Below are 19,660 nucleotides of genomic sequence, written 5' to 3' on the forward strand. Positions count from 1 at the left end.
ATACTTTGATCAAACATTTAAAATGTAATCAAAACTCAGTGCCATTTGAACTTTCAGTATACAACTCTTAATCCCTTATTAAATGAATTTGATGGTAATAGATAAATACCTGGAATACAAAATAAACATTAAAGCAGATGTTTGTGTTATAATATTTATATTGTTTATATTATATTTATTCATTTAGGTAAGAAAAACAAAATGCACAGGTATAGTATATGTGGTATCTCGCTCAAAAGTAGTAACTTTGAGAGGAATCTTGGCGTCCTAATGGACAATCACTTACATTTGAACCAGCAGTGTGCTGCAGCTGCCAAAAAAAGGTGACAATTATAAGCTGCATTAACAGAGGGATAGAATCAAGTTCAAGTGAAGTGTTAATACCACTTTAAAATGCCTTGGTAAGGTCACACTTGTAATATTGCATCCAGTTTTGGTCATCAGAGAAGAGCAACAAAGATGACTGGAGGCTAAAACATATGAAGAACGGTTACTGTGTATTTTTAGTTTAATGAAAAGAAGGACTAGGGGTGACATGATAGCAGTATTCCAATATCTCAGGGGTTGCCACAAAGAAGAGGGAGTCAAACTATTCTCCAAAGCACCTGATGGTAGGACAAGAAGCAATGGATATAAACTAATCAAGGAGAGAAACAACCTAGAACTAAGACAAAATTTCCTGACATAAAAATTAATCAGTGGAACAACTTGCCTCCAGCACTGGAATGCTCCAACATTGGAAGTTTTTAAAAGGGATTGGACAACCATTTGTCTGAAATGGTACAGAGTTTTCTGCCTGAGCAGGGGAGGGGGTTGGACTAGAAGACCTCCAAGATCCTTTGCAACTCTGTTATTCTATTCTATTTTATGTCCAATTAAGTTGTGTTATAATATATTAGTCATAAACACCAAGATCCCTATCAGAATGATAACTTGAAAGCTACATAAATGTACAAAGCAATAACAATAGTGCTTAGACGTATATACTCCTTCATAGTGCTTTACACCCCCCTTTAAATAGTTTACAGAATCAGCATATTGCCCCCAACAATCTGGTTCCACACTTTATTGACCTCGGAAGGATGAATCAACCATGAGCCAGTCATGATCAAACTGCTGGCAGTCGGCAGAATTAGCCTACAATACTAATTCTAATCACTGTGTCACCATGGCTCTTTTATAGAAATATAGACAATATTAACAGTGACTGATCCACACATTAACCAAAATCTTTGAAAGATTGTCTTCTCCAGATTGCTCAATACTTCCTTGTATGGACATGCCCTTATAGGGAATAAGTAGAAATCAGACATAAAAGAGTGAATGGAAAACTTAAATCTGAGCTGTCAATCAAGCATGTCTGTCAGTCTGGAAGTGGCTAGAGATCATTAAAGTCTAGGAAAATCTAACTCTGAACAACCAATCAGGAATAATTAATTTCCTGTCTTTAAAAGTTGATGAGGAAAGTCCAAGTAAATTAAGCACTAATTGCAATGAAATTAGAGCTGGAGAATTAGGAAATAGATATCAATTCTAAGGAACAATGGAGTTAGAGGCATAGTAGCAATATATTTCATGGACTGCTCTGAGTAGACAGAAATGTGTATATCTTTATGTAAATTTGCTTCCCTATCCTATTTTCTGGTTCTTTCTAAAGGAGCAGTTGGGTAGAGAAGCCTTTTTGAATTAATTATCAGTTCTCTTTTGTTTCCTTTTTCTCTTTATATTTTACTGTGGTAAAATTCTGTGGTATTTTTAGAGTGAAATTGCCAACATTTCAGAACTCAATAATGTAGGAAGATTTTAGACATTGTTATTATTTTTAAAATTATTTATAATTCCCCATGTATTTCCTGCAAGTAAAGAGCAAGCATAGCTCGATTCCTGATTAAATTAAGTTTCTTCATTCTCTTGCTTTTTATAACACCATTTAAATACTAGCATAATAATAGAACAGAGTTGTCTCTGAAGGCCTACATCATGTTTTCACTATTTGGTTTTATAATTTTATTCCTACAGGAAAACTAAATATGATGACTGTTTAAAAGAAATTTTAAAGCCTGAATATGCAGAATCCAATAGATTAGGGATTTTCAAAGTTTTTTCTGGCTGTAGAACTTTTTTTTTTAAAAAAAGAAGTGCCTTGAAACTCTGATTCTTTTTTTTTTATCTTAGCTTTTCACAGAGCCCTGTCAACGTCTCAGAGAACACTGAAAATATGATAGGGTATTTAAAGTTGCCAAAAAGGTCACTTCATAAAACATGTTATCATAAAAGGAAAGCCTCCATATCCTTTGTGTGCTTCACATGGCTGCTATTATAGGTTGTCTGTGCACGGGAATCAGAGGTGCTATTCAGCAGGTTCTGGAGAACCGGTAGTGGAAAGAGTAGTTCGGAGAGGCCCCTCTGAGTGGCCTCGCCCCCATCTATTCTCTGCCTCCAAAGTCCCAGCTGATAGGGAGGAAATGGGAATTTTACAATATCCTTCCCCTGAAGTAGGATGAAAATGGAGATTTTACAGTATCTTTCCCCTGCCATGCCCACCAAGCCAAACCCATCAAGCCATGCCACGTCCATCAAGCCACACCTACAGAATCGGTAGTAAAAAAAAATTGGAATCCCACCACTGATGGGAATGCATATTTAGAAACTTCTTTATCTGGAAGCAATAGCACACTGATATTGCTAGGCTTGCTTACCTTCTATTGAGAGAATCTTTGAAGTGAACCCTCCAAAGCAGGTGGCTGCTTAAATGCCACAAAGAGGGGGGAGAGGTTTGCTTGCAAAGCATCCCTTTTAATTGCTTTGCACTATCCAATTAAATAATATTTCTAATAAAATTTTAAAAAGTTTCCTTTGATTGTACCATTTTGTTTGTTCCTGTTCTTTCATTCATTTTTCGATGATTATGATAGTTTTTAAATATCTGTATCTGATCTCAAATCCTTTTTCAATTATCAGAAATAGTCTAAGTACGTAGGCTGGATTGAATGTTTCAGTTTGGGAAAGATAGCTTTCTGGTAATAAAAAGTCTGACACAGCTGTTCAGACCATTTTATTCACAAAAGGTTTTCTTATTTGTTAATTCTGGTATATTTCTTATAATGTGATTTACATGTAAACATGCATTATATTTTAGTGTCAGGTGGTTTTTCTATGAAACATTAATGTGTATGAAATTGCAAAGAAATTGCTCAAGCAAACAGAACAGCTCTTATGTATCTAGGAACCACCATTTACCAAGAATATATTCTCATTTTGTTCCGATAACATTGAAGCACATTTAGTTGATTTAGTCTAAGTCTCTTTCCATTCTGAAAGAGAACAGTACTGCTACAAAACCTTACAATATATTTATAAATTCACATTTTTAAAAGGGATTATTTATGTTACACTGAAATGCAGCTGAGGATCTGCTTTGATGGGAGAGTGGTTGGGATAGAGAGAGAAATGATTAATCTTTTGTTTGCTTTCTGTGAAAAAGCCTGCATCTTTTCCCGGTAGGAATAAATGAAGGTTGATCCGGTTGCTTTTTGATAGAAAAAAATTGAATTGATAAAGCTTCAGAACTGGCCTTTAATATTTCAATTTCGTTAAAACCAAACCTCTCTCAAACAATCAGTAAATTCTTTTCTAGAAATATAGAACAGAATAGAGCTCACATTTAAAAGGAGAATATTAATTCCTTCCTAATTGTAAAACTAAAGCCATGATCCCTAAAGCATTACATTCTGCATGAGTTCAATTTCCGATTGATTTAGTGATGCTATTTCAGATTGTTTATTTTGAGAATGTTGCATAAATTGAAGCAGTGAAAGAAATGAACCCATCCCTAAATAAAGTATGCTTTTCCTGTTTCCCACTGTTCAGTTTCTTTGAGTCAGTGATAAGATATTTTGCAGAATATTCTAATAAATGAGGGTCAGGCAAAGTATTCTTTCTTACATTCAGACAGGGTTGTACCTTTTAGTACTATCAACCTTTCAATCTTTGAGAACACTTAAGTCAGTCATAGAAAGAAATTGCAAGATAGGAAAGAGGGCAAGAGCTGTCATGATTTTTTAAAAAGGAATTAAAAGATGTGAGAGGCTCTTTCTTCCTAATGGGATTTTGAGTCTGAGTTATTAATTGGATAATAATCTTGAACCAGTTGCACATGTAGCTGGAGGCTTCCTATTCTGAAGGTTGCGTTAGCAGTAGTCAAGGGACATATCAACAAAATTATGACCTTTATCATTCCTCCTGGCTTCATCATCATCCGGCAGCTTGATTTGATTTGAGCAGTGGTAAAAATGAAAATGATTTAAGAGAAAGAGAACTGACCATTGCCTTGAGTCCCTTTTAACAGAAGAATGGAACAAAAATATAGTGCTTCATTTTCCCATAAAAATGTACATATGTGCAGATTTGCACATATAAAAAAGGGCAATATCATTGAACTATATAATTGGTTCATATTACACATACACTAAAAGACTCAGTCATAAAAGTATCAATTCTAATGTACTTGGTAAATTCAAAACTAGAAGAGAATGTGGCAATACTTTTAATTTAAGTTACTCACATCTGGAGAAAAATATTCCTCTAATCAAAATAAATGATTCACACCCCGGGTTTGACAAAGAAAATTGTATTGTTCTGATAATCCAGGGAAAAGCAGGAATCACTTATGTTGGAGAAGACAATTGTCTCCCAAAATGAGAGTTAATGCACCCAATGATATTATTGTTTTAATTTATCCAAACTTATATGGCTGCCCATCTCATAAGAACATTACTCTGGGGAGTATACAACGGTGAATTAAAAATACATAACAAATTACTGAAATTGATATAAGAGAAAATATAGTCTTTGTCACATTAATTATATGGTGTTGTGTCTTTCCAATCTGTCACATGAATTCATAATTCAAAAATTCAATTAAAAAAATAGGACAAGCAATGCAAAATATAAAACAGACATGCCTTTCTCTTTCACGTTATTAGATAGACCTGATCAATGATTATTTCTGTGAGCCCCAATGTAGAAATATTTATAGTTTAATCTGGTCAACGGCATCCTACGCTAACCTATCTCTAACTAATCTTATGCTATTTTATCCAGTTTTATTAATAATAGAAGAGTCTTTCAGAACAATTCAGAAAAACATACTGTGCTTCAGGAAATTATTTAAAGATAGATTCTGTGCATTTTGAAATACTTTAGGAAAGGTACCAAAGAGATTTGACTGTGTACTTCAAAAACTTTAAATATAATCCAGCCAGTCATTTTGAGAGTGAGATGGGTGGTATCTAATTTTGATAGATAAATAAATAAATAAATAAATAAATAAATAAATAAATAAATAAATAAATAAATAAATAATAAATGAATGAATAAATAAAAATAAATAAATAAATAAATAAATAAAAAATAAATAATAAATGAATAAATAAATAAATAAATAAATAAATAAATAAATAAATAAATGAATGAATGAATGAATGAATGAATGAATGAATGAATAAATAAATAAATAAATAAATAAATAAATAAATAAATAAATAAATAAATAAATAAATAAATAAATAAATAAGTTTAAGGACTGATAAGCTAATGCCTTTGCTAAAAGAATCTTATTAGAAAAGTTTTGAACATAGTATGATAGCTCATAACAGATTTAAAAAGAGTAAATTTGTAGCAAAGATGTATCCAACCCTGTGTACAACCTGTCCTGAATCAAATGCCCGTCAATTTATAGCTGTGAAACTGAATCGTCAGACCTATCCCCACTTGTTCAAGAACCCAGAGAAGAGAAAATATGGAATTAAATGGAGGTTCTAACTCCCTTGATTTTAACTGCTTCTTTCTTCAGAATCATTCAACCTCAGGTAAGTAATTTATCTTCAGTGCATGGGAAGGAAAGCACTGGAATGAAAATGCAATGGATGAAGAAAACTATTTGGGTTTGTCCCAGGGGTGGGTTTCAAAACTTTTTACTACCTAGTCTGTGGGCATGGCTTGGCAGTCATGTGACTGGGTGGGCGTGGCCAGCTTGATGTCATGGATTGGGTAAAATGTGGTGAAACTGACTTAACAATGCTCTTGCTTAGCAACCAAAATTTTGGGCTCAATTGTAGTCATAAGTCATGGACTATCTCTGCCTTCTTCTGCATGGCAGTCTTGTTCTAGTAAACTCCTTCTCCTCTCTGGTAATTTTCCTCTCTGTTAGAGCCACAAAAATAATCCAGACAATGTAAGGCTTCCTGCTGCAGCAGGGGGTTGGATTAATGACCTCTGAGTAGATTTGTAGCCCTAAATTGCTGCACTGTTTTCCTCCCTCCCTCCCTCCCTCCCTCCCTCCCTCCCTCCCTCCCTCCCTCCCTCCCTCCTTTCTTTCTTTCTTTCTTTCTTTCTTTCTTTCTTTCTTTCTTTCTTTCTTTCTTTCTTTCTTTCTTTCTTCCCTCTGTGGGAAGCAACGCCCCCCTCCATAAATAACTGCTGAATGTCACTTTGCAAACCTGAGCAGCTTTTCAGTTTAAAGTGGGAATCTAAAGTTTGCAGCTTTGCAAAACTTGTGGACTTCAATTCCCAGAATTCCACAGCCAGGCATGTTCAGTTCTGATTTAAAGCAACAGCATTTGTTTTTCTCCTTTGCTGGATCTCCCGTAGAAAAGCGAGTTTCCTTCCTCCTTTCTCCCTCCCTCCCTCCCTCTTACTTTTTAAAGCTTTTTCCCCCTTGCCTGAACCAGCAGGGGAAAAAAGCTTTTTTTAAAAGAGCTTCTGATGGGAGAACAGGTTCAGGGGCGTGGTCAAGCCACCATTTTTTACTACCGGTCCTATCCGGTATGCTAGATTTTCACTATCTCTTCTGGCATACCAGACATATAGGGAGGAACCTACCTCTGGTTTGTCCAAGTGTTGCATTTCCCAAAGTGCATATAAAGCAAACCCGTTGCTTTGTCTAGTAGCAAGAGATACCTATTGGATGTCTAATTCAAAGTTACATGAATTATTCAGTTCCTAATTCCTGGCTATAAGATTGTGTTGCAGTTGTACTCACTTTTTAGTTTTAGATTCAGGAGAGGATGTATGTTATTACCTAGACTGAATTGAGTGGGAGAAAAACAACAATTTCAGAAACATGCTTGAAGATAATTATTTATCTCTTGTGATTTCTATTCAAGTATGTTAAGGTTTAGCAGTGGAAATGATTGCAATAAGCATGGAATATGACTATGTGGGGGTATAAAAAGAATCACACCTGCTAATCCCAGTCTTCCGCCCTGTCATTAAAGTGTTTATCTAATATTATCCAGAAAGCATTCAAGTTACATTTATAGTTATTTCATATTCTCCCAAGTATTATCAGAACAGGGCAAGAGGGAAAGACTAGTATTATGAATGAAGACAAATATACATGTCCCAGGATAAAGCTGAAAGATCCAATCTGGGTCGGTTACCGGGACCAGAAGTTTACTCTTCCCAGATTGGATCTTGCAAATAATACTACAGTTTGGATTTTTCTCTTGACAGTGTGAATCATTCCCTTTTAATTTCATAATAAAATCAACCTGAATTTCTAATTTGTGGTTCTTGGGTACTTACTTACTTCCATACCTTTAAATAAATTTCCTGAACTATATCAGCCAGAAACTAATTTATTTCAAGTAAGCAAAGTGGCAATATTTAATTAAAGATTGTTGCTTTACTATTGCCATAAGGTACTGAACATTACAATTTCACAAAAGCCCTATATATTGCTAATAATATATGTGTATATATGTATTATGTATGCAAATCATAGACATATATGATACTTATTTCTGTGTGCAATTAATGTTAAAGAAAAAAAATAGAATAATTGGAAGTTCTATTGATTCTCTTTGCATTCCCCATCCATTGTTATGAATAAAGTTGTCAATCAGGTCAAAACAAATGGAGAATACAACTAGATTTTAGGCAACAGGAAATGTACAAACTATTGACAAGTTGAAATGGACTCTGCTTGTTTCTTAATTACTGCTGATTTATATCCAAAGAGCCAATTTGAAGTAGTAGTTAAGGTATCATGTTAAAACTGCGAAACTGTGAATTTTGGTTTCACCTGAGCCCAAAACCAGTTGGGTGATCAGGGGCCAATCATTCTCTCTAAGCCCTGGGAAGAAGGTAATTTCTGGAAAATCTTGTCAAAAAACTACAGGGATATGCAGGCAGTTGCCAGGAGTCAATACTGATTCAAAGGCAAAAATATATAAAATCATATCCAGTCTCTCAATTGCATATAAGACCTAAATAAAATTAAAACAATTTTGAGGACAAGATAAATCATTTCAGTGGTATACAAAGTTTTGGTAATATATCATTATCTATTACCTAAGCATAAGAGAATTGAAGCATGTTTATGAAAAGAAACTGGTTAAAACCTTTCTGCTACATTTGAATTTTTGCTATTTGTCTTTACCCAGTAACAGGAATACTAGATCAGAAAGACAAAGAAGATACTGCTTGAGCCTTGGCCCAAAATATGCAGCAAATTAACATGTGGGTGAATTTCTAAGACAAATCTAGCAACCTTATAACTTTAGTGGGCTGTAATTTTCAGACATTTATTCAAAGCGTAAGCCAGAAGCCATACTTCAGCAGCATAAAAAATAGAGTCTAATGAATGCATAAAGTTCCACATGTATTACGTGAAGTACAGATTATAATGATTCCTCTTATGTGCCTTATAAACTTCAACTGAAGCCTTGAGGCAACTGAGGGCATATTTATCTCCACATAGGAGACAATCAGATTAATCTGCAACTCCGTGGGAAGACCATATGTGTTCATGATGTCCTGGCTGGGTCCTTTTACTCATTTTAGTGCTGCCTGTAGCTTCTGATGTAACGCTGGGGACATTTGTACAGAGCTTGTCCCTAAGTAATGAATAAATGAAAGTAAGGTTAAGTACATGTGTATTGCAGTTATTCTTGCTGGGATCAAGGCAAGTGGAAGGGATTGTATACAATTCAAAAGAACACGAGAACCAAAAAATACAATGAATCGCCCAGAATAAAATTAATCTGGCCATATAAAACCTTACAATATGAACCACTGTTGCATCTGATGAATTAATTTTCAACACTTATCTAAACCAATCAGTGCTGTAACAAAAAGATGCCCAATAGACATAAAATAAATATTTTAAACTGAATTATTCATAATTTTAAATATATAGAAATGAGATGAATCTCAAAATGTTCTTTCATTCATGTACATGTACTGGCCATTTCAATTGCTTATTTAATGCCTCTCTATAATCTTGAAGCACTAATTATATTCTACCAATCCTTTATAATAACTGTTCAGTACACTCTAGCAATGCTTTATAAGTAATTGTTATAGGTATATTATTTTATAAAGAATATGTAAAATCCTCTAGAAGCCGGGGTAGGGAAAAACATTCTGTAATACTTAGGTTTGCTGGCTTTTATTTAGATATGGACAAGTGTTTTATTAACAGATATTGCAACTCTGAATTGTTTTTCAACTTGTCAGAGCAAAACATCATAAAAAGCGGTGTAAAGCTTCTACCTATGTTATTCAAAGAAAAAGATTGCACTTGCTCATTTCCAGTTTGGATTTCTCCAATCTCATTTACCAGTTAGCATAATCACCAGGATTAAACTGGGGTTTGTAATCTGTGGCACACCACATCCATCTAATAGCTATAGAGAAAAGAAAATTAATACCTTCCAGCTCTACTACCCTGCAACTGGAAGACATGTCAAAATATCAGTTCCAAAAAGGTCCATTAGGACAAGTTTCCAAGGTATGTGTCTTCCCTTTCATTCTCCTGAGGATGAAGATTGGAAAAATAAAATCTCTTAACATAAAATTAAGGCAATTTTCCCCTAATAAATCCCAAAGCATTAAATTTCTGAAATTACGCTTTCTACCATATACATGACAACATAGTAAAAATTATTTTTGACAAAAACTCATGTTATAGTATTAATTTTATCCCAATATCCAATTTAATCGATGCTGACTTCAAATTAATTTCCTCATTTGAGCAAGATTTTCTGATTTGGGGTTTGTTTTCTCCCCCCGCCCACCTGATCTTGGAAATACAGAATGGTGTACATTTCTCCCCTCTTTTTCAAAACTATCACAACCATTTTAAACACACCCTATAGTTTCCAGTCTTTCCTATCGGAAATAGTAGGAAAAATGCCATTAATTCTTAATAAATATGTTCAGAGAGGTTTAGATACCACAAATATGTGGTCTGGGAGCCATATGAAGTTCAAGGGCTTCAAATTGCATTGAGTAAAACAATCAACATTTGACAAAGAAAGAAAACTTTTGATTAATTTTACTATTGATTCAGTCAATTAGTAATTGTATAGCATTACTATTATTAAGTATCTTTCACAGGTTTTAATTTGTGTGCAAACTTGTCAAATATGTAAAGCAGATACTGATTAATCCTTGCAAAAAATATCATCATTGTTCTTGATTGCCCTTTGATGTAGAGACATTCATTTATCTGTTTAATTCTTGTATAACAAGTGATGTTTCATATTTTCAGCTGGAGTTACACAGTGACAAAAATTACACATTGTTTAGCTTTGCACTGTCAACCAACAGCCTAGTTGGAACCATTAAATACCAAATGATCATTTGCATTTAAAAATTTATGGAAAGTTGCTACTCTTTCATAAAAAAGCAATCTGGACAATGAGAACATTTCTGAAATAAATGCATAGTAGTCCTCAGTGACTGCATCATTCAGTAACCATTCAAAGCTACAATGGTGCTTAAAAATAGCTTTATGATCTAGGCCCACATTTATTACATTTATTCCTCAGTCACATGAGTACCATTATCGTCAATACACATCCTGTGTTTAACCTATGCCTGATCTCCTCCCTCTTTCTCCCCCTACCTTTCAGAGTGGACAGATTGGAAAACAAGACATTACAAGAGAGTAAGCAGGCACAGAATGGGACTGCACAACAAAAGAAATGTGATACCACCAGCATCCACAAGGGCACTAAACAAACAGCCTGATGTATCCCCATTGTGTTCTTGCTTACTCTCTTGTAATCCTTCCTTTGTAATCTCTTCACTCTGCAAGGTGGAGAGGGGAAAAAAGAAAATCAGAAACGGAAGACTTTACCAACAAATTGTTTTCTCTTCCTTTATAAAGCAAGTCACTCTTTATTAGGCAGTCACTCTGTTTCAGCCCAATTCATCTGTTGTTGTTGTGGGAAAATTGGAAGAGGAAAGTGTGTGTGATGGTTGACTTTATATATATATGGTGGTATATAAATGAATACATTTTTAAAAATGTTATGATTCACATTAACTTTATTAAACTTATTTCTAGGTTCTTAACTCTGTTTTATCTTCCCTGGTCTGTTGTAAAGAAGAGAAGATTTGTTCCACTTGCACATCAGTATAAATAGAATTTCACAACAATGGACCAATACAGGAATTGAAACGTCATAACCGTCTAGACATCTCACTTCTCCTATATACATGAATACATTTTTTCAGAGTAGAGGACACAACATGCATATAATAGAGAAAGAAATCCATTTGAAAGTTTAGCACTTACCTTTAGAAAAACCCACTGTTGTTTTTGCCTGCTTTGCAAGTATAATGTGCTGTTAAAAACACAATTCCCCTTTCACAAAAAAAAAATCATTTGGTTTTTCTGTTATTTCCTTTCTAGAAGTGGCACACAAAAATGCTTCATTTTTTTGACAACCACCAATAGGAAAGTTCTTGTCATCCCTTAAAAATATAATTATTATTTTGCACTACCCAAGATTCCAAAATCTTTTTTCCCAGTGCTATACTTGTAGCCCTTGACTTGCAATGATTTGTTTAACAACAATCCAAAATTACACAGGCCTCATGAAAAGTGCTTTATAACCTGTGAAACACTTCCACTTATTCAAAATGTTATACCACTACTCCTGCAGTCACGTGATTATGATCCATTTACCGGGCAACCTATATACACTTCTAGATTGCCAAGGGCCCCATGATCATGTGATCACCATTTGCAATCTTTTTTGCCAGCTTCTCCAGAAAGTCAATGGGTAAGGTAGCAGGAAAGGTTTTAAGATACTGCTACCTATTGAGGGGCATCTATCTCTGGGGATTGGCTGCAAGAGTTTCCTTCTAAGACAAGCCAAACTCCTCTGGCAGAATGCAAAAATCCTGAAGTTTTGAGTTGCATTCCAGCACTCTGCCAGAGGAATTCCCTTTTGTTCATGGAAGAGAGGTGAATGCCTATGAAGGAGTGTAGAAAAGGAGGAGAAATCCTGAAGAATTGAACTCCTTTCCCATTGGAGGAGTTCCCTTCCAAACATAGAGGGGAGCTGAACTTCTTCAGAAGGCAGATTTTTCAGCCAGCTCCCACAGATGAGAAGAGGTCAAATTAGCAATAGTAATAGTGCTTAGATTTATATACTATTCCATAGAGCTTTATAACACTCTTTGGGGGCTTACAGTGTCAGCATATTGCCCCAACAATCTGGGTCCTCATTTTACTGACCTCGGAAGGAAGCGAATTTTATCTGAGGCTGAATTCAGTCTTTTCTCTTGATTTCCTTGATCATTTGTAAAATTGGTTTAGCACAATTATATTTTAAATGGAGTCCACAGGTTATCAGATCTTACTGTTAATATAAAATTGGCTTAGATTTGTTATTCTGTCCTTCCAAAATAATATTTAGCTAAGAGTTAAATATGGTTATTTACTTCAGTGATCATAAAATATTTCCCATTTTTCTGAGAAAAAGCTCTTTGTTTTATTTTAGTACAATTTACTTATGCTTGTTGATATATTCAGATGATTAATCAATAAAATCTATTGTACAGTTGTTTTATAAAGTCTTTATTAAACCAAGCCAACTTTCATTGAAAACACAGTAGCTTATCTAAAATCATTTTTATTTTAAGTGTATTTGAAATTGAGTATTACTCTATTACTAACTCGTGCCTTAAATTCAACTCAACTATTCCTGCACGTGGAACTGAAAAAAAAACTTGAGTCAAATCCAGGGACTTTCATGGGCATTGCAAGAAAAAAATACCAGAACAATTAGAACAGAGTTACAAATAAATAAAAAGATAAATTTCAAAGAAAAAAGAGCATTCAGCACGAGAAGTAAATTAAATAGCTCCACAAATTAATTAATTAATTAATTAATTAGCTTTCCTGAAAAATTCTCAGCAGATCAGGGAGAATTTCAAAAAGAAAGTACCACAAACTATCTATATTTTATTTCTTTACCTATTATTTGGTTGTTGAGGCATTAAGGATCAGGGCACTATCGGTTTGTGATAAAAGTTTCTGGGATCATGACGAAAGGAGTGATTTACTTGTCTGGAAAATAATCTGTTATTTACAGTTCTGTTCACACCATATTAAGTAGGGAAAAATTTGCCAACAAAAAGCGGTTTCTATTCTAAGCCTTTGATTAATTTGGGAGAAGATACTTCATAAATCACATAGGCAATTATAGATTTTTGTTTTGTTTTGTTTTTGCCAACAATTTCTGAGGCTAAATATTTATTTATATGCAACCCTTAATGCTCGCAATAGCAATATTTGTTTTGTTCAAGGGTCATGCTGTACCTTTTTTTTTTGCCAAAAAATATCTTCATTTTGTATACCTGCTTTGCAAAATGCCTACAAAGTATGAAATAGCAAGACACAAATCCATTTTAATTCCAGTCTTTGAAGTTTATATATATTCCTGATGTCTATCTTCATTGAAAATAAGCTATACTTTAAATTTTGGGGATTTCTTTTATTTGCAATGTTTTCTTTCATATTATTAATATATGAACATGTGTTCTAGCTTATCTTTCAGTTTTTCTATCATAATTGCCTGTCTGATTAAGTGATAGTTCTGTAGGTCTTTAAATTGTGCTTCTTTGCTGATGTATGCTAGACACAAGGCTGAGTTTTAATGGGAAGGAATTTTATTAATAACTATTGTTAAGGAGTCATGGTTGACTGACTGCTAGCTCCTGAATGCATTCTTATTGACAGTTCCCAATGGTCTGAATTTTCTCTTAAAATTACTGTGTGTGTAACCTCATGTATGTGCCACTGGTGGGATTCAATTTTTTTTCCTACCTTCAATTTTTTTTGTTCTGTGGGCATGGCTTGGTGGGCATGGCAGAGAAGGAATACTGTAAAATCTCCATTCCCACCCCACTCCAAGGGAAGGTTACTGCAAAATCCTCATTTCCTCCCGATCAGCTGGGATTTGGGAGACAGAAAATAGATGTTGGTGGGGCCAGTCAGTGGTGGTATTTACTGGTTTTCTGAACTACTCAAAATTTCCGCTACCAGTTCTCCAGAACTGATCAGAACCTGCTGATTACTACCTCTGGTGTGTGCGTTCTCAAGGATATTCCCACCTTATTTCAAATCACAGTGTTCAACCATTAGAAACCACTGAGACAAATAGTAAATAAAACTTACTCTATATCTACTTTATAACTCTACTCCAGTAACTTTAACTCACATTAGCCTGGGTAAATTAGACAGGAAATTTGACTAAATGAGTTAATGTTAATTTAAGTTCTTAAATTCTATTTTTAAGGCTAAATTAAGAGACTCTTGCATGCCTGAAGGGACAAACTTCCTGCTGCCACTTTTAACCCTCTGAAGTCCTTCCTACGTTTCTTCCTTTATCTCCTTATCCATTTATTTATTTAGAACTGTCCCCAACCTTATCTGATTTTTTCCTAGGCACTCTTTGCTTTATTCCCCAAGTCAACCATAGTTTTCATTGCAAATTAGATTTCAAAATAAGTCTCCTTTCCAACTTTTTTAAAGGGCTATACAAATAATGCTTTTTCAGATGTTTAATCCTTTATACTATGAAATATTTTTATTTCTTTATATTTGTGATACATTCTGCTCTCTGGATCACTAAAAAGTGATAACTAAAATGAAATTGTTATGGTTGTTTATATATTTTGTTAAGAAAATTGTACATTCAAGCTATTATAGAGTAAGTAAAGACAGCCAGTATGGAAATTTCCTATATGGTGAAATAAGTTATTCATAATTGTATAAAACCAGGATGTATTTTTCTAAACATTTATGTGACAGGGCCAAGTACACAAAGACAAACATGTATTACCCTCGAAGAAATTACTCCAAAATATGCAGTTGCCTAAGGGATAGCAGCAAACATATCTTTTCACTCATGACTCAGATCAATCTGTATATCAATTAAAACCTAGAATCTCAGCAGAAATTTCATAACTATTTTGCTGTCTTGTCAAGGAAATTGGAAAATAGCAATTCTTTTTCTGTTCTGATGCTACAGTCACTAATAGTAAGGCTGGGTCTTGTTAAAACTGGACCACAACTTGTTTATGCCAAACACTTAATACAATGGTTCAAACTTGACATGCTGACTCCCTGGGAAAAAGGGGAGACCTGGAAAGATATCAAACATAGATTAATATAATTACTCATGTTCATTGAGCCTTCACTCCCCCCCCTTTAGTTTTCATGGATATTTTGTGTGGGAACCTCTTACTAACTTATCAGCATTAATGTCCTGCTCTTTCACCCACTCTGCCTCTGTCATTGGGTACCCCTTCCATTGTACTAGGTATTGCAATTTTATTGGACACACTATTTTAGTATTGAAAAAACAAAACCAACTTTGGTTTTTCCTGCGCAATTCATGTATAGTTAAACAATAGTTTCTCCTCACCCTTAGTTGTCCAATTATGAATTGTTCCTCTTTTTTTGAGAACTGTTCACTTTTCTGGCAGACACCTGCATTACTGACCTTGGTGGGTTCTTGGTTCTCAGGGTCCATCTCTGGCGTGTCTGCATTCTTTCTCTCTTTCCTGCCCCCCCCCCCCAGTTTTTCGACATGTTGAATAGTGATAAGACCTAAATGTTTCAAAAGTGGTTCAACCTTGACAGTTTTCCATATGCATTAGTTGTTTGGAAAAGGAAAATTGACTTCTGGTAAAATGTTTAGTAAAATATTCATTTCAATGGCTGCAATTCTTCTTAGCCACATATCTCTTATTCTAGTTTTCTAATTCATTGATAGTTGTTTATAAATTGATCCCTATATTTTCGGTCATATAGAGTTCTATATATTTATGTAATATAACCCTAGTCCTCAATAAAGGTATAACCTTCCTTGTTCAGTATAGTGCTTTATTACAATTTTTTAGAAAATACTGTTCTTCTAACTTTTTCTTTATAAGTGCTATGTATCCCATTAAACAATTTGAACTATAATCTACTTTAAATAAAATTGTCACTATGTAGTACCATTCCAAATTATCAAAAGCTTTTTCTGCATACAATAAATATCGAAACAAAAATCTTGGCAACTTTAAACATTTATCTTGCCAGTAACAATCTTTTTTTAATAAATCTAGTCTGGTTAGGATGTATCATTTAGTTAACTTTTTATTCTGTTTTCAAATATTGCTACAAAACAATTTATAACCTATGTAACAAAACAGTTCTGTACCACTCAAACTTTTTCCTTCTTTATAAATCAAAGAGATAAAGTCATTTCAAGATGTAGGAAATTCTTTACATTCCTGAATTTAATTCATTACTATGTTAATGGTTTGACCAAGATGTGAAGAGTTAATAGTAAAAGGAACCCAGGCCGCCAAATAACAGAACACAAAGAAGTAGTGCAAGATCAGAAAATCAAATGGGGAGACCTGACCCAAAGAATCGCCAAGAGTCAGAAATAACTAAATGGATAATATCATCATCAATCATAATTATATAGCAAAAATATTAGGTCCAGAACATTTGTTCTATTTCAGTTTTTAATCATCTCTTTTGACTTGTCTTCAGTAGTAAGATGGCTACAATTAATAATAATAATAATAATAATAATAATAATAATAATAATAATAATAATAATAATAATAATAATAATAATAATAATAATTTTATTTGTTAGCCGCAACCCTCTCCCGAAGGACTCGGGGCGGCGTACAATCAAAACAAATAAAATACAGATAAAGACAAACATACATAAGAACAAAGACATATACATGTGCATGGAGGAGGTAGACTGATGAGTGAAAACAATTAAGAAACACAATTTAAAATCCCATTGAATAAAATTACTGAATTAAAAACCCGTCAGGAGCGATATGAGGTTATGGTTGAGCCAGGCCAGCTATTTGGAATAGGTGGGTCTTGAGCTTTACACGGAAGGAGCGGAGGTCAGTGGTGGTCCTAATATCCGGAGGGAGGTCATTCCCTGTTGATCTCTAAATTTGTTGATCTCCAATTCCCTGTTGATCTCTAAATTTGGTAAAAATATATATTCCAATAATCTTCATTTTTATGGATCTATTATAGGCTTACTATATACTCTACAGTAGTAATTCATGAGTTGCTATGTCATCTCTTTCATTGTGGAAATATGTTTGGTTCCACTCCAAATATAGTAATAATACTTTTATCCTGCATTCAGTTGATAGGCCAGTAATTTTTCTGACATTGCTTTTTTCAAAATATTTCTGTTTAATAAAATCCAGCTTCCTATAGATCTCTTTTGCTTCCAATAAATCTGTTTATTGCATATTGCTATTCTTTTCTAAAACCAAGACTGGGTTAATTTTATGGCTTAATTCTGTTTTGGCTCATCCAGTAATATTTCCTTCTGTTTTTGCATGGCTTTTTATCTGATGTCAGAGAGATAAACAAATATATCATAAATGTTTTACTAGCATCTTATACTGATAATAAGGGAACATCAGGAATCAAATTGATTTGAAACAAGCTCAATAGTATTTGTAAACACATATGTCCTCTTTAATAATAATAGTTCATTAAATCTCTACTTATTCAATCTTAGTATCCTTTAATTAATATTGACATTATCAGAGTATTGGCTTATGAACTTCTATCTCCATATCTATGCATTTGGTTATTGATAGATTACAAATTCAATACATCTGTCTTCTTGAATCATTTTTAGGAATTATTAAAGCATGTTGCATGCTTCTGAACAAGGCAGCAATAATGCACAAGGTGAAATATTTTGAGGAAATTTTCTGAAGTTATCATTTTATTCATACAGGGGTGGGATGGAAAAACACATATGGGCAAGAAAGCTTCATTTTTGCCCCAAACTAACTTATGACACCAATATGCCCAGTTTTGCACATGCTCTGTTACACATCTATGCTGAGAACTGCTCAGAAATGATGATTAAGACATCACTTTTCATTGGGATTGGTGACACCCTGCTGGGGCAATATGCAGGGGACTTTTGGCTGTGTGTTAACAAGCATTCTCAATCTGAGTTAGGAAACAGGCTATATAGCTTTAACCATTGCTCATATGAGATAGAACAAGTAGCATTTAGAAAAAGAATTATGAGAAAGGAACCACAGGGTCAAAACCATTACCAGCTGTTGTAGCTCAGTGGATTGTGTTAAGCAAGTTATTCTCTTTCAGTCCAACTTACGTCTTATACTTGTGGTTGAAAATATTATGTATGTCACCTTGATCTCTTGGAGAAAAAAAGGATAATATATAATTAATGAATAAAATAAATGAAAATGGATGTCAAGATATAAAAGAATTTAAAGCTAACCTTGGGAAAAGCATGAGCAAACTATTAAGGAAGGGTTTGGACAACAGATGGTGTGATCCACAGACTGAAGCAATCATGAGAGAGAAACTCATGTAGTATAAGATGGACAGAGATAAATTTGGACAGACTTTCAAGATTCTTGAAAGACACTTCAATAATAAAATAGCAGTTTTTAGAATCCTTGCTGTATCTTTTTCTTGGTCTACCCCAAAACATTGATACAATAATATCATGGCAGATAGGTTTACACTGAGAAGTATTCTCATAGTATGAAAGACCAATTTATTAGCATACTTTGTGTCATCCTGGATCATAACTGAAGCAGACAAAAAGTCTTTCTGGGCATTGTTAACAATACGTATTCCAGCTCTAGATGTTATACTCAATAACTGGTTCTTCTCCCTCCTTTACTAACAAACATTTTCTGAGATTTGAATGTAAATTGTACATGAAGGTTCTTAAAAGCAAATTAAATAAAATGAAAAAAGAATTCTCTGCTAATTCTATGTGCTTTTTAAGCTAAACTACTAATAGGTTCATGTTTATTGCTTTCTTTTGCATGTATTGAATCAATCCCAATTTTAGGTTGGGTTGTTTAAAATGAGAAGCCAGTGTTTTTTCTCTCCTCTTCATTTCTCAATCCAACTTCACCTTTGCCTGACATTATGCATTCTGCTGCACAGATTGATTTGTTTCTTTTCTGCTGCTTCTCCTTTTCTCTCAGGTCTGTCACAGATTTGGACAAGGAGCCTGACCTTGTACATATGGAGGCTCGGACACCAGATGGACGTGAGTGTCTCAGCACCAAGTCTATCAAACCAGAGAGGAAGAGAGTCAATTACATTTTACTTGGTTTTGTTTTTTGATTTGCATTTTAATTGATAGGGAAAATGTGAGTCCCCAAGCTACCTTTGCTGTATGTTTCTGTCTTAAGTAGCAAGAGAATACAATTCTACAACTTTCATGTCTGTGGAAAGAAATTGAAGGAGAAGGGAACACAAACTTATTAGAGGTAGTAAATAAAGGGGAAATAAATAAACAAT

The 19,660-nt window shown here is 34.0% G+C and overlaps 1 protein-coding gene across 1 annotated transcript in view; it reads left to right on the forward strand.

Moving 5' to 3' along the window:
• SORCS3 (sortilin related VPS10 domain containing receptor 3) overlaps positions 1 to 19,660 on the forward strand; it is a 541,760-nt gene that overhangs the window by 378,967 nt on the left and 143,133 nt on the right. Inside the window, exon 6 of the mRNA XM_081954063.1 lies at positions 19,342 to 19,406. Coding sequence (XP_081810189.1) covers positions 19,342 to 19,406 — 65 coding nt within the window. The remainder of the gene's footprint in view (positions 1 to 19,341; positions 19,407 to 19,660) is intronic.

This window comes from Natrix helvetica, assembly GCF_964273705.1.
Source record: "Natrix helvetica genome assembly, chromosome: 5".
NCBI lineage: Eukaryota > Metazoa > Chordata > Lepidosauria > Squamata > Natricidae > Natrix > Natrix helvetica.